Below are 24,397 nucleotides of genomic sequence, written 5' to 3'. Positions count from 1 at the left end.
TGGACAAGGCAATGCCTGTTTTTTCTCATCAAAATGAATTTGTGCAGATTCTATTCACAGTCACTCCTAGAGAAAGATATGAGGACAGTCATTTTCCTGATAATGGAATGTGGATTACATATTTTATATTCTCCGAGGAGTTATCGTCAATTTCGACCAAGAAAAGGATTATTATTAACTCGTTGTGGACACTGTCAATTCCATATAAAGCACCCAAAATATATCTTCACATTAAAAGAATGAGAAGTTGTTATATTTTATTTGAAAGGGGCCTTTAGGGCACACTAGAAATGTCTCAAATATCAAATAAAAGCTTAAGCTCTTGGCTATCTTAAATTGTCCCAGAAATGTCCATAGAAAGCCAATAATTTACTCAAAATGAAATGCAAGTGTTCCAAAACTAACGCGGTTTTAAACACTGTCCGATTTCGAAGAACTGCATTCAGAGGGAACCCCATGTATTGAGCCCTATGTATATTTGGAAAAAAAAGAAAAAGGAATTTTCTTAATTTTGTTCAAGATCGTTTTTGGTGTTGACACACCAAAAATACACAAGTTGTAAGTTGACTTCAAAGATAAGCATTTGTGTGAGATATATTTGAAATCCACTCACACGGAACAAAATGATATACTACTCTCTTATTATTGACCAGACTCTTTTTCATTGGTTACCCAAAAAAGATGTTTTTTTTTGGGTAACCAATGAAAAAGAGTCTGGTCAATAATAATCGCCCAAGTTGGCGATTGTGCTTCCCTCACCCATCATTCGTCGCAAAAAACCTTTTTTTTGAACATCTTGCTAAAAATATGATGCAATTGCACCCCAAATGTTAATACATAGATAAAGTTAAGCAAGTTTTTGACATAAAGAAATCCATTTGCGACGAATGATGGGTGAGGGAAGCAGAATCGCCAACTTGGGCGAGTAGATAATTACTCTACCGAGGAAGGGTTCCATAGCATTTGCAAGTGTTTAAATTCTTTTGACTGTAATGCTCAAATTGGTGCAACTCCATATGACCAAATGGGGGGGATAGAATTATTCGTAGGGGACTCAATAATTTTGAGAGTGAGAAAAGTGACTTACATTTACATAAGTGTAAAGAACAATAATGAAACGATTATTCGGCTCAAATAAAGGATTCTATATTCTTTTAAAGTATCGATATAATTAAGTATTTAGAGATTGACAAAATTTATTTATGTACTCATAATAAGAGTCCAAAGAAGACGGGAATGACATTGATTATATGAATTTGTATACATATATTTAAACACACAATCCCAAGGAGTTCAACTTGTAAGGTATTTTTTTCTTTCATTTCCTTTTATTGTGTTCAGTTGCTGGTTGTTTTTTTTTGTTTTTTTTAAAAGGTTTTTTGTACAATTTTTTCTTAGAGGAACAGAGTAGATAATTTTCTTCAAATTATAATAAGTAGTATATATTACTATTAATAGGGAGATAGAGAGATGAAAATTTGTATAAATTTGACTTTTGTTAGTGTTTGTTGCTGGGAGATACGTTGATGTCTTATACAAATTACAACTCAATGTATAAGATATCCATCAATTAGTAGATTCTCTCATTCGAAGATGATCCATTCCCAATGAGTGGACTGACAGTAAGACGATGAAGTTGGGAGAAGATGCCCCTTTTGGGCTCACATTGGAAGTACATGATCCCTCCTATGGATCCATTATTCTTCCCTTGTGGTCGATCTAAATGTACTCCCGCCATTATTCCTTGTGCAAAATGAACATCCCCTATGTAAGCAATCCGTCCGGGCTTTGTACCATCAACATACACGGGCATTCCAACCATCAAGTTCGACGTGCGCTCATTTAGAACAATATCTGAGGTGGATGGACGACGGAGGCCGGCCTCACTTTGACGACGATTCAAGAGTTCTGTAGCTACTAAATCGGAGGAGGGACGTCGTTTTCCTACGGCGTATTTGTTGCTATTATTGCTGCTGCTGCTATTGTTCAGGCTATTGTTGTTATTATCAGAGGAGGAGCTTCGCCGAGCTCCAAGCCCAAGACTAGCTGATGTTTTTCTGCCAAATTTACTGGAGGGAAGGGCATCGGAACGACTATTTCTATGGAGGAGAGGACTGCGGGTATAGCCACCATTGGATGATGAAGAAGAACTCTCTGATGTTCGACGAGGATTACTGGAGCTACGGCGTCCCGTGATATCAGTCGAGGGTCTTCGTGCTCCATATGGAAGGTTTCGTCGGACTTCATCTGCTAAATGATCAACTATCTCAGAGCCTCTTCGTCCAGAGCCCCCCCATGCTTAGACGTCGAGCCTCAGATATGAGTTTGTTCACATCCGGATCCATTTCAATGGGCTTGCTTATCCCAAGGTTTGATCTATATGAGATAAGTAAATTAATGCGGATCATGATATTATTTAGAGTCATCGTTAATAGGATACATAGATATCATTTTATATGGGGGGTTCAATTTTATTGGTTTTATGAGAACAAATACCTTTGTATATTGAGATTCTTTTGATCTCAGAGTTCAATCATTTTAATCTTTAATTGTCTTTACGTGATGATGATGAAGGAATTGGATTAATAATGATAGAAAATGTGCATTATTTTTAGGAAATGAGTGACTCAAATTGAAATTATTTTGAAAGATGTAACCTATACAAAGAAACTGAATATAAATTGTATTTCCCAATTTGTATCTTTCTCCGGACGGACGACTGAGTCTCTCATCAAGATGATGAGTGACTCAGTTGATGATGTCCTTTTACATACATGTATGTTCCTATTTTTGTACATTGGACATATCTAGGAATCTATTTACGTGGGATGATGATGCTTGCTTTTCTTTGCAAGCAGAGGCATACTTTGATATAAAATATTACAATGTTTAAGTACATACATATCAATCAAGGAAAGAAATGCATATTGTAATTCCTTCCTTCTTTTTATTTAATTTCTTTGTCGTTTGTTTACCTTGATGTTCTAGGAGAAGCAAGAGGAGATTTCCCGGGATTGACTCTCCTTCCTCGAGGAGAAAGTGGAGGGATAAAGGCTCCAGATCCTCTTCTTTCAGGTACAATGAGACTTGTTCTTCGATGATCTCCACTTAGCCCCACCCCACTACCTCTCCGATGGGGGTCATGCATGGCGCATCCCGTTGTATCAGAAGTAACAACGGATACACTCGTCCTTCTCGTTTCCGGTGTTCTTGGCTGTCTTGGACTCAAGGATCCTCTATCAATGGATCCTCTTCGGGGATTGAGATGATGTAAATGATGTGGGTGATGATGGTGATGATCATCAATGGACATGGAGCCACGACGAGATCCACCTCCACTACTTCCAATACTTCCTCTCCTATGGTGATGTGGAGTCTCGATGATTTCATAGCCATATTTCTTCATTTGACTCAGTACATCATCCGCACCTTCAATGGGCTCTCGTGTCAACCGAAAGAGTCGAGCAAAAACACCATGACGAGGTTCACATTGAAAGTAGCGTACATTTCCTACAGCACCATCATTTTTACCCAGAGCTTCCTCAAGGAACACACCTGCCCATTCCCCATGTCCAAACTTTGTTTCTCCGATAAACTGAATCCGACCCCTTTGAACACCATCAACATAGACCGTCTCTCCAATGATGAAACTATCCGTGTCTTCGGTGAGAATTTGTGCAGCAGAGGGTCGTCGATTTACACCAGCTTCCGAGAGACGACGATCCAAAGAGTAGCCTTCAGGATAACTGATGGAGGAACGGCGATTTTCATCGTGTTCATAGTCATCCTTACCGGATGAGGAAGCGGAAGAAGAGGCTCTTCCGCCAGAAGGTTCGTCAGTGCTGTACTTTCGAGCATGGTTAAGAAGGCTCTGCATAGGACCGTCAGGGAGGGACATCATTGAGTGACTTGGATAGATTTAGGAAATGAGTCTCAATACCTGAAGTGAGGATGAATATAAAACACTACTGGGATGCTTATAAAGAGTAATTATATCAATAAGAAGTAATCGACGTGGTGGAATGGATGAATATATAAAAAAAAAACTAAGTGTTAAAAAAGGCAGAACGAACGACACATACAAGCCGTGCTTAGTTACTACTAATACGAATACAACTAATGTTATAAAACTACTACAAGTTACAACTGCTTGATAGAAAATGTGTTCTTTTTGTTATTATTCCTCCTGTAACTATTCCTTGTATCATGCATGTACAATTATTATAATATGTAGATATGAGCGCGATCACCAAGAGGAGGTTTTTTTTTTTTTAATATTCTTGGAAGACTAGTGCTCAAAGAAGCGTCTGTGTATTAGGCCAGCGAGGGATAAGTATTACTATATTCATCATAAAGGCGATACACATATTCTTAGTCATGAGTTCGTGACAATTGTACAAGTTGGGATCTCTTAAAAAATAATGAAGATGAAATAATTTAAAATGTAAATGAAGAATTTTCAGGGCGTGCGTAAATCAATCAATGCATTGAATGATTTATATATTTGATAAATTCATAATTTAAAGGAGTAATTTCCAATTCAATTGATTAATTAATACAATATATTCAGCGGTACATCTTATTTTGATCCGCCTCTCTTGATAACTTCGGCCACATGGCGATGGAAGCTTTAGCAGATTCTGGCTACCTCGTGCGGATCCAGATTTTTCATTGTACTGGTTACGGTGTTGCACTTTTAATTTACTTTCCCTGTATAGATGGAGTAGCCCAAGAAAGAAATCCGAGAAGACAGTGCACCGGTCAACAAGGCCAAAGAAGATCAGGATTCTTGTCTCCAAAATGTCCTCACTATTAGATCCCAGCTTTTTGGCCTGTTAACATTCCATACCTAAACTCATGCGATTTCTATCGCTGGGGGAGGGTAAATCATCTGCCAATTATCATTCGCCTGTGGAGGCCCTAAAGAATTACATTACCCGTACAATGGCAAAGGTGTATCTGCACAAGGTCGCCCGGGATTACCAAAGCGGCAAGCGACGTGTGGCCGAGGTTATCAAGAGGGTGGATCTCATTATGAATCATTAAAGGACATGAAATATAGCTTTCAAACAATGAAAAGTGTATGGTTCTACGAATCTAGTTCGTTCGTTATAAGCCCAATTTATCTGAACCACCCTGATTATATACTTATATATGACTACAGTTCTCAAAAATATGACCTGACAGTATGATAAAAAAAAGTACAGAAACTGAAAATTAATACGCTGACGGGTGTTAGTAGAGGAAAAGCTTTTAACTCATTTTTATCGCATAAAATAATTATTTTCTCACATTAATTCTTGCGTATTTATTGTAAGAATAATCTAATTTTACCCACACAACTCTTTTTGTAATGGGAGAGCTCAGCTAATCTTTAATGGATACTAATAACACCAAAAACTCATAAGAATGAAGATATGTGATAACTCCTTTGGAAAATAAAAAAACCTTCTTCAGGTTATTATATCTTGAAAAAGTATCGCGCTCGTTAAAGATAATATATTTTACAACCATAAATATATATATCAGGAGTGTCTGGAGGGGCTGTAGGAATTGCTTCTTTTTTTCAAAAAAATTAATATTTGAAATTTAATTTAGTTTTACACATTATTTTCTAAAAACTTTAATTTTTCAATTTTTTTTCTCCAAAATATTTAATTTATGTGTAAAGCTATGGATTTTTTTAATTTTTTGAAAATAGCCAGGAGTTTGTGATAAAGATTTTCGAATTTCAAAAATGTAAGTGATGTGAAACGCTATGGATTTTTGAAATTTCTTTTTAAAAAATTTAATTTTTTGAAAGTAGTTTTTGATTTTTGAAAATTGTTTTCCAAAAAAATTATTCTTTTGTGAACTGTCGTTTTTCGAAATTTTTTTTTGAAAATTCAATATTTTTCTAAACAGCTGTGAAATTTTGAAATTTATTTCCAAAAAAATTAATTTTTGAAAATTGCTATTGATTGTTAAAAATTTTTATTAAAAAATTGATTTTTTTCCTGAACAACGGTAGATTTTCGAAGAAATTCAATAATTGAAATTCAGTTTCTTTTTTAAAATGCTGTGAAATTTTCATTTTTGAAATTAATTTTTTCACAATGGCAATGGATTTTTTATTTATTTTTACAAAAAAATGCCCATGTATACATGACCCTCTATTCAGATATTGTAAATAGAATAATATATACAAATTTATGTATGAGCATTGAACATAATCTGAACATGAAGTAAGTTGCATTTAATAGATGCATAACAAATTAAAATATAGGCATAATAAAATTGTACATAACAAATACAATAATTGAATTCCCTTTGTATCTATCCTATTTCTGTGAGTACCGTTTAGAAAGTTGGATCATTAACACACATGAAGTAAATTAAAAGATGTATTATAATCTGTAGGGTTGAGACTCGGTATAAAAGAGAATTATGCTTTCGGTTCGATCTTAAGGAACTTTTCTAGAGAGCTCTTTCATTGGCTTACAAATAAATTCCCAGCCTAAGTCATATATTTGTATGACTAGAAATTTGCAGAAAAGAATATATAAATATTAAAAATAAATTAATAAATTTTTTCAATAATCCATAGCTATTCAAAAAATTAAATTTTAAACATGAAAGTTTTTGATAACAAAATTGAAACATTCAATATTTCGAAAAAAAAATTCATACATTCAATTTTTATGGAAAAATATTCAAAAAAAAAAAAAACCTATTTTAGTGTAATTTTTTTTTTCATCCAGAGCCAAATTTTTTATTAAAAAGTAAAAAATCCTAAGTCCTCCAGCCCACCTACAGCGGACGCCTTTGTGTAATAGCAATACTATTACAAATTTAAATACTGATTTAGTATAGTACCGTTTTAATTGAATCAGTACTTGTGTTTTTTATTATAATACAAAATAATACGAACATTTTGTATTGTTACTTAATTATATAATTTATTCTATTATCTAACGGAATAATTTAAAGGAGGAAGAACACCCTGATTGACGTCACGAGGGATCGATTTTACCTTTTTTAAGAACCGACACAATACTATTCAGGAGCATACCAGAATTACAGGGGATAAAATGTAGATTCATAAGGAAAAAAAGCGAGTTTATAAATATCGGGGTGTATAATATCCCAGTTCACTAGCAGAGGGTTAAAAAATTATACTTATATTTCTTTCCTTTTTAAAAGTGAAATTTCTCACATTTTACAATGAGGCGCAAGACCTTTTGGAAGTGCGGGACCTACTGGAGGTTGGTGTCAGGGGTTAACAATATCTGATTTGGCCCGAACCACAAGCGAAAATGCTTGAGCAGCTCAAAGAATGGATACTAGAGTCGGTTTCCTAATAAAATTTCAACTGCTCTCTTACATAGTCTAATATGTAATTCCCAATATTTGATTCACTTTAGTCTAAATAACAGAGGGGAAAAATATTTTCAAAAAAATGAAATAATAATGCTCTCTCTCCCTGCAAAGTAATAAAATTTGTCCACACCGATAATAGTGATAAAAAGAGGGGTTTGATGGATGATCCTATAATTACTACATACTAAGGTCATACATGTATAACAATCATTATGCAAGAAGAGTGAAGGAATGTTGTTAGATATGAATATACTGATGATTAAGTGTTGGGTTTCGGTCTGAAAATACTAACGTTCTGAAACTACAGGATTGATCTTATCAAGATCTTATCTTATCACATATTATTATTTTCAAGAGTAAAATTTAACTAAGAGGTTTATGAAGACATTTATTTAACAAAATTATCTGAAAATAGTACTCGGCAAAATGTAATGATTTTTTGTTCTGAAAACATATTTCACTGAAGTCTCATTTTCTGGATTTTCGGATTTAATTTAGCGGTCATTCTGCTTATTCACAGTACATCAACCGTGAATTTGTTTTGTTGCTATTGAGAAAATGTACTATCTTATTTGCTCTTTCCCACTATCTCAGCTTGCTCTCTTCAGAGATAAGATGTCTTGCTGTCCTTCTCCGTGATTTTCTACACATGTCATTCCGAATTGAAAATAATAAATTGTGTGCCATTAGATAAGATCAACCCTAGATATATGTAGTGGTAAGTGTAAGTCTATCTCTGACTTTGTGTATGTATGTAGTATGTGTAGGGATGGGTAAAACGTAGAGAAAAATAATCTTTCTGAGAAGAGAAAAGGAAAAACAGTTGGTTCTTTCATAGATCGCTCTGGGTTATGATTTTTTTAAATGATTATTAAATAAGTAGAAAATGTGATATTATTTTCTCTGTACTTATGACCTCATCTCTATTCGTTGTGTCCATTATTTTTGGGATAGTCTACAAGGGATTATTATAGAGACCGTTATATTTTTTTAGACCAAAATAATACGGTCTGGACCTGTGTCGAACTAAAGTTCAGTCGAAAAAAAAAAAAGAAAACGGTCCTGATTAGTCCCACAAAATTATAATTTTAGAAAAGGGTAATTCGACACTAAAACGTCCAAAAAAAACATGCATGATATATATATTGTTGAAATTAAAATGCTTTAATTTTCGAATTTGGAACATAATTGAATAAAAGATGAGGAAAATTATTGATGTTCAAGTGAGAGTCAAACATCACCAACTTAAAAAAAAAATAAGATTAATTTCGCTAACTTTAGATGCCTATCAGAGAGGCGTCCACAGGATTAATTATATTATATAAATATAATTAAATTTAAAATATTATATTTTATGAAAAAAAAATAAAAAATTCTAGTAAATATCTACAATTCCTTAATTCGGCCCATACAGAAAATAACTATTTCGATCCAAGTTCAATATTTCGGAGGGAAAAAATTATAGATTAATTAATAATAGTAATAATATATCACCCGTGTATATTTGATATTAGCCTTTTTTTTAGAGAAGTTAACTTTATTTACACAGAAAATAAATTATTAAGGAATAAAATATGGACATTTTTGAAAAACTAAGACTATACTCATTTAGCCTACTGAACCGCGGTTCGAGTTTAGCATTCAGTATATGCCCTAGTATACATACATGTTAATTGATTTCAATAATTCATTTGTCCTTACTATTAGATTGAAATATAGAAATATAAGTCAAGAAGAAGAATAAACTCTTGGCCTCCGCAATCAATAAATGTCAGAGGATTACATTATTGCTACAACAGTGGTCATATTCAAGATTAATTATCATGAATATCATTATTATACATTATATGAAGAAGATTGTTTGGATATTGTACACGACTATTTAATTCGTTCATTCGAGTGTCAAAACTTGAGTACCACCCGGTAGATCAACATCAAAAACATACCAACATAAGTCACAAGTATACTACTACATTGTAGAACATAGATAACACAGAAGGCGTCAAAAGGCACTTTGAGAAATTATTTTTTAATATATAATATATTATTATTCAATACAATGTGCCTTTTATCGATATCATATATTATACATTGTAGGAACATAACTGGAAATGACACCTACCCCTCCTATCCAAGTATATATATTGTATATGTGCTAGGGTCCTTCCTTTTGAGTCCCTATGATACATAAAGAGCCGATTGTCTCGACTGTTGTACATATATGTAAAATAAGAGAGAGACTGTTTTATATAAAGAAGGCATTGAATTCAAAGTAATGATAGTTACCTTGTGAACGCTTTTACTGACAACATAAAATGCATCCTAATAGAAGGAAGCGCCATCTTGGGGATAATTTAAAAGATGATAATTTTACTGCATAAAATCGACAAATTTCTAATAAATATTGATGAAACCAAATCAAATGGGCTTAAAATTTAACACTTGTATTAAATACTACTGGATACCAATGATGTACAGTAATATATGTATGAGTTAAATCAAAGTTATATCAATTGAAAATCCCTAAAGTATCAAAATTTATACGGATAAATTACACCGTCACCCCTATTTTTGAGGTTATTCGGAAGACCCATACGAAGCTTTATACGGAATTGATGATGACTCAAAACGAACCAGGAACCAACTATGTTCAATACTGATTAAGGTGTTGTGTTAAAGGACTTAAGGAACTGTTAACTATAATTTCATAGTATGAATGTATATTCGGTTGGGGAAAACGTAATTTCGCAGTTCCCACCTTTTTTTTAAACTAAGCAAATCTTGTCCATTATTGGTAACATCGGATCATACGATAAGACGTTGGAAATATGTGAGGGTATACTACTAATGCTTTTCGGACAGGAGTGCGCTTGGTCGGTTCAATTGTGAATTATCGTGCGTCGAGAACGGAGGTGTCACAGGAAGAAATACGCCATATTTTATATTTTTGCTACTGATGGGGAAAAAAATTCTGAAGCGGATAAGGGACTGGCAATAAAAAATGGATCACTTATGTCAATATAAGGCAACAGAGATCGTGGTCGAAAGCCAACGAAGTTGCCCAGACCGTGGCCAAACCAGGATTGATGCTACGATGGTGTGGGTGTATGTTAGGTGGGATTGAGAGGGAATAATGTACTATGAGCTTCTTCTCTATCGACAAACTCTCCATTCTACCCTCTACATATAACAACTCAATTGGTTGAGCTCACGATAGAAGATAATCGGCCAGCATTGGTGAATAGGATATCACAAACATCGTCAAGACAACACCAGCCGCACACATCTATAGAGCTCGGAAGGGAAGTTTTTATGCATCCACTCTTACAGTCCGTACCAAGTGACAACCACCTGTTCACGTCTATGACGAACCCGTTTGGGAGTAAAACTGTAAACAGTAAAAATTGGTTGTCCGGGTTTTTTGCGAATAGGGACAAGGGATTTTACGAGAAGGGTATTATGAAGTTGAATTCTTGTTGGCAACAAGTTACCGAATCGAAAGGGGCATACTTGGCTTAAATCGGATGATTGTAACACTTCTATTTAAGCAATGAAATAAACCAAAAAGGTACGAAATTACTTTTTCCCCAGCCTGTCCTAATATGTTTTTTTACATTTGTTTTATAAAATATACACATTCAGCTAAAAATCATTTAACGACACAATGAATTTGGTGTGACGACCCCAGCAGTGCTTCAAGATCCACAGGTTGGAAACCACTAGTCTACACTTTGAAAATAAGATTCAAATAATTTAGAACGATGTAATAACATATTTTAAACACATACTAGGGTCTGACATATAATAAAACTAGGTGTTAGAGGTATAGATTTTTAATAAAAAGTGAGGTGTAAGTCCTTTAATTTATTGGGGACTTTTTTCCTCAATTTGAATGAAAAAACCGGTTTTCTTATTTTTTAATTTTTTTCTGATATTAAACTTTATTTATGTCATCAAAATGACCGACATCAACAATGTTGACAACCCATAAAACGCTCTATCGTGTTTGATAATAATATAACGTAATCATTATCAAACTCTTATGCAGTATAATATTGAAGTGACTAGGTATATCTAGAAAAAAAAGGATTAGTTTCAACGTGTAAGTAATACTCACATTTGGTATATTGGTATAAATATTTTGCACAAACACAAAAAAAAAAAAAAAAGGCTAATCACCAACAAATTCAACAACATCTTGAATTGCAATAATGAAATAATTTAATATATTATGTATAAGTGTTGGGTGTTGGTCCTGAAATCCTAAACCGGTAAGATACCTGAATAAATTTTGGGCTGGAAAATGAAATTTCGAATCGGATTAGTATAGTAAAAATTACTCAAGACTAGGGGTGGATTCGGTCTAAGTTTTCCGTTCGAATCTCATTTTGCCAAGGCCCACATTTATTTATAATGTAAAATAACTCCTTCACAACTAATTGATGATGTCATTTTCAATTTGACAGCCCCTCGAATGAAGAAATTTTTATTTTAATGATTATTTTTATTAAAAAATAGGTCATTCGACCTAATTTTTTCAAAAAACATGTCCGTTAGTTATTACATTTTAATGTATCAAATATATTTAGCTCTCATGAGTATAAAATGGAGTACTTTTATTGTATAGATTCTCAAAATCTGCTCCAAAGTCTGTAAGCTGGCTCCAAACCCGCCCCCTCGTAGCTCGATATGGTATAGCTCCATCCATTTATACGTAGGACGGAACTGAAAAAAAATCATCTGGGACAAAGTCTCAACTCTAATACATTTGAGGCCCAACATAAAATCAAGCAAAATTGATTTTAAAGAAGTGGGAGGCATTAGGTCTCTCAGATGGCCATTAATATCGTTCTGGAAGTTGTCGGGCATATTAATTCTCTCTGTGGCCAGCTATCTGACGTTCTGGAAGTTGTGGGATCTGTCGACAGTCCATAGTTTCTCATCAGAATAAAAGATAATTCTGTAAGGATATTTTTTTGTAGAAGGGATAAGACTTCATCCTCTAGTCAGTGTTTATAAGCCTGGAGAATGTTGCACGGCTTACTTGGCGCTTATTTCCAAGAACGTCAACCGGAGTCCCAGGAGATGCCTTCACAGACCGTTTGAGGACTACAAGGAAAGTAGAAATGGGTTTTTTATCACTCTTGGGGACTTGTGGTTTTTTTTTATATGCCCATTCCTCTTTCCAGCGGCTGTATACTCATAGACTGTGCGCTTCAGATATCTGAGCACCTTATTAATGCTGGGCTGTGTTCACACACAAAAAAATCGATGATGATGTTCCTTCGGTTCTCCTCTAACGTAAATATTTGTTTTGCATTAAAATTTAAGTAACTAACTTAAGGCTAACGCTCAACCTCTCATTTACAATTGTAATAAGGAAATTAAATACTCTCCTTATTCTTCAGGATGTTGTGAAAGATGGTCCGGATTTACATAAACAACCTTGAATCAATGAAAAACTCTTATATGTCATTGAATAATGGTCATTTATATTTAGGAAATAAGCAATAAATTCGACATTGATCTTATTTTAAATTTTAGCCAAAAATTGCTTTTGTGTTGACACTCTACATATAATATATATAAATAGAGAGAGAGAAAAAAAAAGTGACAATACCTTGACATCTACATACGCACTTAACTTTTTATATCTTGAACAAGAAACAGTATCAAGCCATAAACAAGAGTCAAATCAATGAATACCATTCAATGTAAGGCTAGTAAATAAAACCATCTTCTATAGAAGACACATCTTTAATATGTAATGTTATATGTTAAGTTTATTAGTAATTAAACTGTCTCAAATTCGTATCCCAATGTAACCCAACAGCATGTCTTATTTTTCTCTTCATTAAAAAAAAATCTCATAAATTAAGAACATGAATTGAGGTTTTATCAAAAAGAGATGAGTTGCATGTATCTAGATAAATAAGTAACTCGAATGCAGATGTAAATGAGTCCATTGGACCATTAAGCATACATATATTTTAGTTATGTATCAAATGCTCGCATACGTGGATAATTATGAACATTTTTTATTATGTAAATATTTGCATAATATACACGCAATAGGGTGCCTGCAGGGATTATATTTTGAGGGGAGCTAGGTTTTTGGAATTTAATCTACAGCATTATTTGGTCGCTTGACTTATATATATATATATATAAAAGATTACCTTTAAAAATTATTTTTTTACCGATATTTTTTCCTCCTGCCGATTTTTAAATTTTGTATATATAAAAAGCAAAAATTCCTTTATTGGGGGGGGATAATAATGTTGTTATTACGTATTTATCTTCTGTGGCTCACCAAAAAGCTTCTTTGACCCATTATAATATATAATATTTTGAATGTCTTCATTAATGAAGCAAAGTTAGTGTGTCTGTAGAGGACACATGATTGAGTAAACGCTTAATATCATAGAACTGCGTTACTACTTGATCTAAAAAATAACAATGTAGCAACGAGAGTTTGTAATTAAGCTCAGCGTTTCATATTAAAAAAGAAAAGGAAAGAGGTGTATATATCTTTAATTGTAAATCCTAAGCATTTTTAAACGTCTAATTTTATAGTTGGAATTCTGAACAGGCTTTTTTTTTTAAATTTTGTAATGTTGTTATCGATTATTATTATTATTTCATTTCTGAAAAGAGAATATCTAAGAATCTAAGAGAGTAACACGCAGTAGTATGTGTTCATTTCCTCCTCCTAAACATTATTCAAAGTACCGATATTTTAGTCCATACAGCAATCTCAGTCCGTAGACCGAAATTTAATCGTTTTAAACACTCGACCATTTTTTTAAATCGAAATAAATGAACCAATTTTCGACCCTATCCTAATTTATGAGTTGTACAAATAGGATTTATTCAACACAATTAACTACATATAAGTTTCATGTTCACAATTTTGGAACATAAATGAGCGGCGATAACATAAAAGCAAGCTAAAAATCGGTTATTGATACTGAGACGTCATGACGTTAAAATTATTTTTAAGGAAGAGTGTCTAAGTATTCACGTTGCCAGATTAACGAAAAGAAGAAAGACATTAGCGAGTTAAGAACATGCCTCACCAACTGAAATTGATTATATTGATGATATCAAAATTCGATTTAAAGATCAAATACCGCACGATCAACTTCACTAAATTTGTATATAATATGTTCATGTAAAAATTTAAACAAACATTATTCTTATTAATAACTTGTTGGACAGTTTTTCAGCAGTTTAATATTGCATTTGACTCTTAAAAATGCCTCTTCGGTTTTTCATTAAAGTAAAAAAACTTAGATTGCGTTTTTCTCTGTTTCATCTAAAAATTCCAACCTTTTTTATGTTATTGCCACACACATGACGACGTCATTAACAATTCTTCTATAGAATCCGTCTAGACTGAATTTTAAATGAAACCGATCCAAAATTTTCTTTGACACCACTCCCGAGAAAACTTCTTTAGAGGGCCAAATAATTTTAGTCCATTAAAAATCATAAAGGTCTATAATTTTCAGACCGAAGCCCAACCCTACATGGGATATATTTTTTTTTTATAAAGATAAAAAGAATTGCAGATGCATCGCATGTTTTGTTTATAAAGGAAAGACTTGGGTGAGTATAAGAAATTATCATCCATGGCTAAATAACATAACATGAAATGAAGAAGATACTGCGGTTTTATTGGAGCAAATGCAGTTAATGCATTGCGTGCATAAAAATAAGAAAAAACTTCAATCTGCTCAAAAGAAATATATGTACCTACTAGTGTACCTATTCCGGCATCCCGGGAAATTATTCAATTAATTATAGGTATACAATTCATTAAATTAAACGTTGTATACATGTTAAAAAATCAATCGGAAAGTTTTTCTACGATTTATGCTTTGCAAATTACTCTAAAAAAACAACAACCCCGCACTGTTAGTGCTATTGATCAAATGAAGAAACTGAATATTGAAAATATGTGATGGGTAATATTAGCCTAAAATTGGGTATACTGTATATGTTTGCCCGCACGTCATACTTTCTCTTTCTACCTCGAAATTGGAGACAGCGACAGAGGAAAGTTGAAACTCAATCCTAGCAACCTTTTAATAATAAGAAGATTTTATACAAAGCTAGCGGAGGGGGCCGAGTTGCAAGGCTGAATAGAAGGGAATGGAAACAAAGAATGAAGGCAGAAGAAAAAAGAAAGCAAGAGGGATGGAGAAAGAGACAGAGGAAGAAGAGAAGAGTTTGGATACATTGGAGGATCATGTAAGTAGATGAAATTTTCAATATGTGGAATAAGTTATGAGTTGTTCTCTTATGGGGAATTCGGGAGGGGGCGAGAGGGACTCGGAATCGATCCGTGGACAGAGGGATGAGCCCAAGATACGAGAAAAAGTCCATAGATTGACTAGGAGTTCCTTCACATCCCCCCTCCGAATACTCCATAAGAGACAAATTCACAACTCCTTTGCATAATGATACCTACCATCTACTACTTAAATGATCATCGAAAGTGCTAATTGTCCGAATATCTCGAAAAAGTCGATATCCCTATCCTCTCACTCACTCGAATAATGTATTCTTATAGTGAAAATATTCCCATAGTATGAAAAGGGTGCGATAATTTCGACTTTCGCACCTCTTACTGTCTCCAATTGCAAAATTGCTAGAGAAAATATGACGTACGGGCAAATTAATACACTATACCCTTGAAATATTGGGTATACTTAAAGTATGTAAAAAAAAAAAAGATCCCGAGATTTAAAAACTTATTGCCCGAAATATGAAAAGGGCAGGTACTTATCTAGACATACAATATGCAATAATACTTTTTTTTAAACAGAGATGCATGATGATATGGCGTCGTTAAAAAACTTAATGAGAAATAGAATATAATAGGTATGTTTGATGTTCTTGGAGGGGAGATGATACATTTAGTGATTTAACCAGAAATTACGCTCCAGTAAAAATCAAGTTATTGAGAAATTCTCATTTTATTTATTTTCTGAAGGCATTAAGGGCAAAAGTTAAAAAAAGGTCAGATATAAACGGAAATTTTACAAATTGTTTTATTGCTCCTAAAAACTTTATGCTAATTTTTGAGGGAAATTGAATTATAACTTTTCGAAGATGTACATATATCTACACATCGGCCGTACAGACATAAAAAAATCACTTTACTAAAGGGAAAAATGTATTTTCTTCACAAATGTTTAAAGTTTCATGTACAAGTATAAATAAATTAAATACACATTATATTAAAACCAATGAATATAAGTTTTTTCTTTTTAATCTAATATTTGTAAAGCATTTTGGATGCAGAGAAACTTCACATTTATCACAAATATAGGGACTTTTCCCATTGTATTCTTCTCAAACTTTTGTTTTTCCTGTGCAACTTATCTAGTACTATAGTCTGTAAATTCTTGAAATGACAGTCTGTTTTGATGGTAGATGCTTGTCTTGCAAAGTTGTTATTCCTTAACTTTTGAAATAATAGATGGCTAATGTTTCTATAAATTCATTTAATTATATCATTTATTGTGTCATTTTATACCTTCCATTGATTGTCGATGGTACCATGTGGGAAAAAATTGCTCAACACTATTTTTTAAAGACGCATTCTTTCTCGATATATTCCCACAGTCCGATCCATCGTATCAACATAACCCGTATGATGGTTATAGTTTTTGATATACTCACGTTTTACTTATATACCATCTACAACATTTCTTTATAGACAAATCGCCAAAATGTGTGGCAATATGGAACTCTTAGTTATCCTTCCATCAAAGGAGCAAAATGTTGTATAATGAACGATAATCATATGCGCCTCCGTTTTTCTTTTTATTGTGGTCTTTTCTTGCTGTAGGACATTTTTCTGTATGGGTGATGCTAAATATCCTTTAGATAATAAATATTATTTTTGCAAATTTGCTTAGCAGTGCTAAGACTAACAGTTAAAAATAAATAAAAATGTAATATTTTATATCCTCTTTAACTCAATATTATATTTTCACATTTTTTATTTTTTTTATGTACAAACGGACGATGTATCAACATGAAAAATTACTTTGAAAATAAATGCAGGAAGAAAACGAGACAAAACAAAAAAATATAAGACATACATTATACAAAAAACATAATTATATTCGCCAAATTAATATTGCCTCAGAAAAGTGTAGAACAAAGATATATCTACGCACCGTCATTAAAGGGTTTTTAACAAATATTGACGGACAAATAGTTTATAGACTAAAATTGTAAGCGTGGAGAGAACACTTTTTACACAAGCAATATAAGAGACCCTTCTCCTCCGTTGCAGGACTCTTTTGAACTCTTTTTGGACACTTTGGGCTCCCCTACAATCCTGTTTCAATCCCATCGACCATACCTTTTGGGAGTATATCAAAGGGAAAGCATGCAGTGATCGTCATCCATTCACCGAGGCCCTCAAAGTAACTATCAGCCAGCATTGAGACACCATGACAGAGAACTACACCTGCAGCGTGTTTCAGGCATTCCGCCATGCCCTGGAAGTTTTCATTACCGCTAAGGGCAGCTACATTAATGATTGAGAGCACAGGCACACATGTATTTATATTATTAATTTTGTTGAAATTTTATTGTTAAGTAATAAATTATGCCTTGTTGAAGCTTCAAATTGAAAGTGTACACCCCTTACATACAATGTCAGGTATCTCGTCTCTTAAAAAAAAGCTTTAGAAAAAAACTTAAAGCAGTTGTAATTAGCATAAAAGAGAAATAATGATACTCTAAACGTTAAGCATTTCATATCTTTGAAAGAAAGGGATACAAATTCAACTGCTGAAATAACGTAGTAACTATAAAAGACCGATAAGGTCCAGTTCTAGAATTGACAAGACTGAAGTTTTTAAGACCGATCCAACACTAATAAAGATTGAATATTGTAACTGCAAAAGCTAATAAATGACTAAAGTTCTTAGTTCTGGCATAAAATGTACTTTTGAAAAACGGGGGCTTCCTTGAAATATTAATTAATGTCAAAAATATTTTTCATTATGAAGGAAACCAAATAGAAGGGTGATACAAGTCAAAGTAGAACATGGATATTTAAGGTCCATCCTAATGTAAGAATGTTTCTAAACAAATACATTTCATTTATTGTAGGATGTATATTAGCATTAAAAGGTTTTTAGATAAGTTAGCATAGATGTACATGTATAGTGAGGAAATACGACAAATTCAGGAATATTTTTCACTTAAAGCCATTGAGTATTTGTGTACGTAACATGTAGATTATAGGTTAGGGCGGTTTGGTTTACAACTTTTTTAGAAAAATTTGTTCTCATATGGTAAATAAAACAAAACTACTATGACATCTTTAGGTCACACATCTCGATCAAAGTTTGAAAAAAGGCAAAAAATAATAAATTTAGATTGTCAATAAAGATTATAATACAGGGTCAGACTACCTTTAACTGTATCCTGATAAATAAGGACAGCAAGTAGAGGACTGAAATTTTATTTACAAGTTATGATAATACAAAAGAAAAAAATCATTGAATGTGTTTGGCATTTTTGCCAATCTTTCGCTCGATACGAGGACTAAAGGATTTACAGGAATTGATCACGTCTGTCGGAGAGACTTTTTTCGAGTAGTATTTCATGATGGGAGGCCTTCAAAAAGTCGATGCTGTTGTGTGAATTAGCTGAGATCTTCCTCTCTAATTCCTCCAAAAAGAAGTTATCCATGGTATTGAATATCGGGGAATGCGAGGGTCAGGTGTGGGGGTGTCGAAATGACACCTTCTCTTCCTTCAACAAGTTTTAGGTCTTGCAGCCATTTTGAGATGGGCGGAGTCTTGTTAAAACAGAACTCGACAAAGTTGGAGTCAGTTTTTCTCCAAGTTATCAATTGGTGAGACAGGAGTTCAGAGTACCTGTCGGCACACATCCTCTACTTTGCCTCAAAGAAGATGGGGGCACGACACGACCGTAGCTCCCAATGACCCCAACAGAAACATGGTTTAAAAGTTGTTAGCTCTCTCTGTGGCCAACCATTGGTCGTTTTGGATGTTGTGGGATCTCTTGACAGCCCAAAGTTTCTCATCCGAATAAAAGATGATTCCGTTACCATGTGACTTCAAATCGTTCAACAATTTTCTTCTGTGGGCAGCCCAGTAGCCTTCATTTTGTCTGTAGGGATATATCTTTTGTAGAGACAGTATGATTTCTCCCTCAGCTAATTTTTTATGTCCCTGAACTCTCACACGGCTTGCTTGGCGCTTTTTGGAAAGTGGGTTAATTGGAGTCCCAGGTGAGTGTTTCAAGGATCGATAGGCAAACGAGGAATTTGGGATTGCATATTTTATCACTCCAGGAATTGTGGGCTATTCTCTTATATGTTCCCTCCCCCTTTCAGTGGTTATTAACGTCGTAGACTGTGCTATGGGAATACCTGAACATCTTATTAATGTAGGCTGGGATGTGTCATACGCAAGCAAATTCGATGATGGGGTGTTTTGAATTAAAAGTTGTGCCACTAACTTAAAGCTAAGTCTCAACCTCTCACTTTAAAATTACAAAAACCGAGTTAAATATTTTCCTTATTATTCAGGATGTAGTTGAAGATGGGCTGGATTTACACATGATCGACCCTATAAAGCCTCTTCTCATTTACAATTGTCCTCATATAATGTCACATGTATTCCAGCCCCAAAAGCTCATATTCAAAGTTTTTAATTTTTGTTAATAAAAGTCTTTAACATGTTTATAGTTTGAGATTGACTTTGTTTTAAGAAACCTAAACCTAGACTATTATATTTAAATGTACTTTACTCAAAGAAACAAAATATTATTTCTCTCTTTGTCTCAGATAGCATTGTCACAATACACATTTAATTATTCCATACTTTTTCGACTCACAATAAAAAACAAAAAAATCATTCAGGTCAATTGTCTCATAATTACAGAGTTGTCCCCAGAATTTCTGTTTGGGTAATGGGAGAGAATTCACTCAGAAATTTGAGGACTTCATGAAATTGCATTTTCTTTCCTTCTTAGTTTTATAAAGGGGGCATTCACAAACAACGCAGGGACATTTATGGTTAAAATATACACCTCTTAACTCAAATAAAGGTTTCAAAATGTAGCTAAAAGTCTTGGGTATCTTGACTCATCCCAGAAATTTAAATACAATGCCTTTAATTGACTTAATTATGCCTTGACATTGTACATATATATGAAGTAAAAAAGATAATTGGGATTATCTCATTTTCTTGAAGTTGGTTCAAGATTATTTTTAAGTTGAGGCACCAAATAATAGGTTGGGGATAAAGTAACTTCGTATTTTTAACTTTATTTTAATGCTTTATAAAAAGTGTTACAATCATCCGATTTCACCCAAATATGCCTAGTTCTGTTCGATAATTTGTTGCCAACGAGATTCCAACTTCATAACGCCTTCTCGTAGAAGCCCTTGTCCTATTGACAGAAAACTCAGACAAACAATTTTCTCAAGCCTCCATTGAGACCAAATTTTTACACCCAAGGGAGTTGACAATAGACAGGAACAGGTGAGAGTCAATTGGTGCTAGATCCGCAAGGTAGGGTAAAAATTCCCATCCGGTCTCCTGGAGCTTCTGGTGCGCCATCAAATATGTGTGCAGCCTGGCGTTGTCTTGATGATGTTTTTTTTTGTATACTATTCACCAATTCTGGTTGCTTCCGTTCAATTGCCAGCTTCAAACGGTCCAATTGTTCACAATAGAGTGCAGAATTGAGCGGGAAAACAAAATAACGCTGTGCAATACGAACCGAAAGGATATCAATAAACGCCTTATCGTATGATACGATGAACAAGATATACTTTGTTTTGTTTTTTAAGGCGAGAAATATAATTTTCCCCAACATAATATGTTCAAAGTTCTTAAATATAAATTTGCAAAAGTTGAAAAACAGACTGCCCTATTGAAGATACCTACAAAGTGATGTTAAAATATTTTTACATTTACATCTCTCTCTACAGATATCTGAATATATATATATATATAGGGACCACTCATATATGTAATAAAAAAATGGAATATATACATATATAAAGACTAACTAACTATATTCTGTTTCTTCCTCCTAATGGATTTGAAAAAGATACCCAAAAATAGCATTTGAAATCCTTGGATTTAAGTATGATTATTTTAATATGCTCATTCAAGCGAGCAATGCCTTTTGTACAATATATTATCATGTTGTTGTAGTCAAGTTATTATTCTTTTTATCCTTATGAATATATGTACCTAAATGCAGTTTGTCTTGCGAGTGATTCAGTGAGAAGAAAATGAGTTATAATTAGTAGTGATGGGACAATTTAAAAAAAAAATATCGATCCTGATTCCAATGCGATTCTATAAAAAATAGCGATTTACATTCGATTTTTTTTTTTTTTTTAATTTCAATGTTTTTCACAAAAATTAAATTTTTTGAAAAAAAATTAAAAATTAAATTAATTTTTCTAGTAAAAAGCAAAAATTCCATAATTTGGGGCTATTTTTTTCTTCATATCTTTGAAAAGTAATAAATAGTTCATTACCAGTTGTAAATAATAAATAAGAATCTGAATCGCAAATTAAATATTATTGTCCCGATGTCGATTGCAGAGAAAACACCCGATTCCGATTAATCGTCCCATCACTAATAGTTAGAGCATAAACATAGGAGAAGGTAATATTAGTGTTGGACTTCGGTCTAGATAGGATCCAAAGAAAAAAGGGTTCTTGATCAGTTGAAAAGTACATACCACCGGGTGTCTACAAATATGTAGTCTACTTTTAAATAAATCTGTATAAAGATATGTTGCTGTAAAAGAGGTGCTATAACAAAGGCGTAAAGTAAAAATGAGTTATCCCATCTCTTTATTTTTAAGGAGTCCATCATTCTCACTAAATCAGGCCTCCTCAACACGCTGACGGAAGGACTTAAAAGCAGAGGTCAACAGCTGTTTTTAGAGACTCGACATTTGGGTATTGGATAGCACATGTCTTCTACTCCACACGTGTCTACACAAAATAGTCTAGGGGATTCATTTTTGGGCTTGACGCGGCCAAAAGTCCTTTCCATAGAATCCCTTGAAGCCTAACTTGTGTTTTGGGTAGCCTTGCTCAGTGAAACACGTGTGAGAAGGGTACCCATCTTGGGTAGCTGTTGAGGTCCATGATATACATGTATTTATTGTGATCCAGAGTTCCCATTGATCCATATGCAGGTAGTTTATAGCCGTTACTGCACACAAGTCCCAACATCATAGTCTTGGCAGGGTGTTTGGACCGATAAATGCAATTGTCAGCACATTTTAAAGAGGGGCAAGGTGTTCCTCTCCAGTTTGGAAAAGAAGGTCCGGGAGGATCCCACTCAATTGACAAATCGCCTGGCCATGGATTACTCCGTGGATAATAGGACCATCAAGGGGCGACTTGATATTGTCCCCATTTTGTTATTATTGAAATCAAAGAAATATTGAAGTATTTCTAAAGTTATCTCTCGAGTACGCGTTTTGCTACCAAAGCTTGTTTAAGTTCTTAATTTGTCCATTGAGAAGTTTGGATATGTTCAAACTTTTGACATTTTTTTAGTTTCCAGGATATCTACTTTTCTCTACATAAAAGTACTTCCTTTAAAAAATAGCTACTTAATGGATAATAAGTGTAATAAATGAAACAAAATGCGCCATCGACATTAAAACAACATGCCAACAATTACGAAATCCCCTACTTATGCTGTAGATAATATCAAAATGCAATAAGGACAAATAAATTATGTATACACTTGAACAAATGAAGAATAACTCAAGCATGAATGGTTTTGCAAATTCTTACTTACAAGCATACATGTAAAATAGAAAAAAGAACTTTGAAAAAATTCTTCAATTAGATTTCCAAAGTCGTTTTGGTCCGTCAAATCATATGCATATTTCAAGTTTTTTTAAGTCATGGTATGAATACAAAAACAAATTATGCATGTACAGTACCTATGGTTATTAGTGATGGGTACTTTACAAAAAAACCTAGGCCGGTCTGAGACCCTAATGATTTTTAAAAGACCGAAAATAATTTGGGTAAATAATTATTTAAAAAGGTATTGTCTGGATCGGTCTAATTTAAAATTCAGTCGAGATGAATTGTTGATAATGTCAGTTGTGTTTCCACAATTGAGAAAGTCGACACACAATGAAAAGTGTATATAAAGCGTAATATGTTACATAAAAGGGTGATTAGAAATACAAGGTTATGCCATCATGTAATCAGACTTGCTACAATTTTCAATTTGATCTACCGTACCGACTGCTGGGAAAGACAGACAGATATGATGTCATAGGGTATAACAGAGGTACTCTAACAGTATCAGTCAAGGAAAACGATATATAGCTACTCTTGGTGACAGTTATAATCTTTGAAGTCACTATTAAAAAGCGTGGTGGAAGTCAAACATTTGTAGGAAAGGCGTTATAGAATAACCTTGTTGCATAAGTCATACATCAGGAGTAGGGAGAAAATCGGTTCATGAATTGAGACCGGGAAAAATCGTTACACGATTTGAAAATGATTAGATTTTGGTCTACGAGCTGAAATCACGTTCTGTATATAAATATAACATCTAATCTTGAAAAAAAATCAACTAAGACCAAACCGAAAAAAAGTTCCGCCTCGGACTGAGTCTCAACACTACTATATATACTATGCAGGTGTGTTACATGTAGCCAATGGATATTTCTTGGAATGGTTTTCAACAGGGGAGGCGTTGATGAGTGTAGTTTTTTGAGTGTAAATATGAATAGAAGAATTCATTTTGTATTGTCAATAGTTAAAATAATAATCTTACCTGTAAAAATAGAAATACAAATATATCAATAGAGGTAAAAGGATTCTTTATTTTTTTAAATATAATTAATGATTGTGGCCCATTGTTATTTACTTTAAAGACACTCAACACTTTTATGTTTTGCATTATATGTTAGTGGGTATGCAGGTACATTAAAAAAAACGAAAATAAATGTGCCAACAAGAGGGGA

At 33.4% G+C, this 24,397-nt stretch overlaps 2 protein-coding genes across 6 annotated transcripts in view; both read right to left on the bottom strand.

The window, feature by feature from the left end:
• The window catches only part of LOC121123869 (uncharacterized), a 156,605-nt gene that overhangs the window by 103,188 nt on the left and 29,020 nt on the right, over nucleotides 1-24,397 (bottom strand). The gene's annotated exons all lie outside the window — the stretch shown is intronic.
• LOC121124417 (CAP-Gly domain-containing linker protein 4) lies at nucleotides 1,125-4,211 on the bottom strand. Its single transcript, XM_040719573.2, has 2 exons — nucleotides 2,976-4,211; nucleotides 1,125-2,300 (listed from the first exon to the last, which is right to left on the bottom strand). Exons 1-2 carry the CDS (start codon nucleotides 3,899-3,901, stop codon nucleotides 1,571-1,573), a joined length of 1,656 nt encoding a protein of 551 aa, XP_040575507.1. The 5' UTR covers nucleotides 3,902-4,211; the 3' UTR covers nucleotides 1,125-1,570.

Source organism: Lepeophtheirus salmonis, chromosome 9, assembly GCF_016086655.4.
Source record: "Lepeophtheirus salmonis chromosome 9, UVic_Lsal_1.4, whole genome shotgun sequence".
Classification (NCBI taxonomy): domain Eukaryota; kingdom Metazoa; phylum Arthropoda; class Copepoda; order Siphonostomatoida; family Caligidae; genus Lepeophtheirus; species Lepeophtheirus salmonis.
This window is presented reverse-complemented; position numbering and strand designations above follow the sequence as displayed.

Excerpts from the sequence above, each read along its gene's own strand:
- LOC121124417 (XM_040719573.2), bottom strand. The coding sequence starts at position 3,901 with ATGATGTCCCTCCCTGACGGTCCTATGCAGAGCCTTCTTAACCATGCT. Across the intron at positions 2,301-2,975 it reads GCTTCTCCTAGAACATCAAG|AGCATGGGGGGGCTCTGGAC; the intron begins GTAAACAAACGA and ends GCTCGACGTCTA.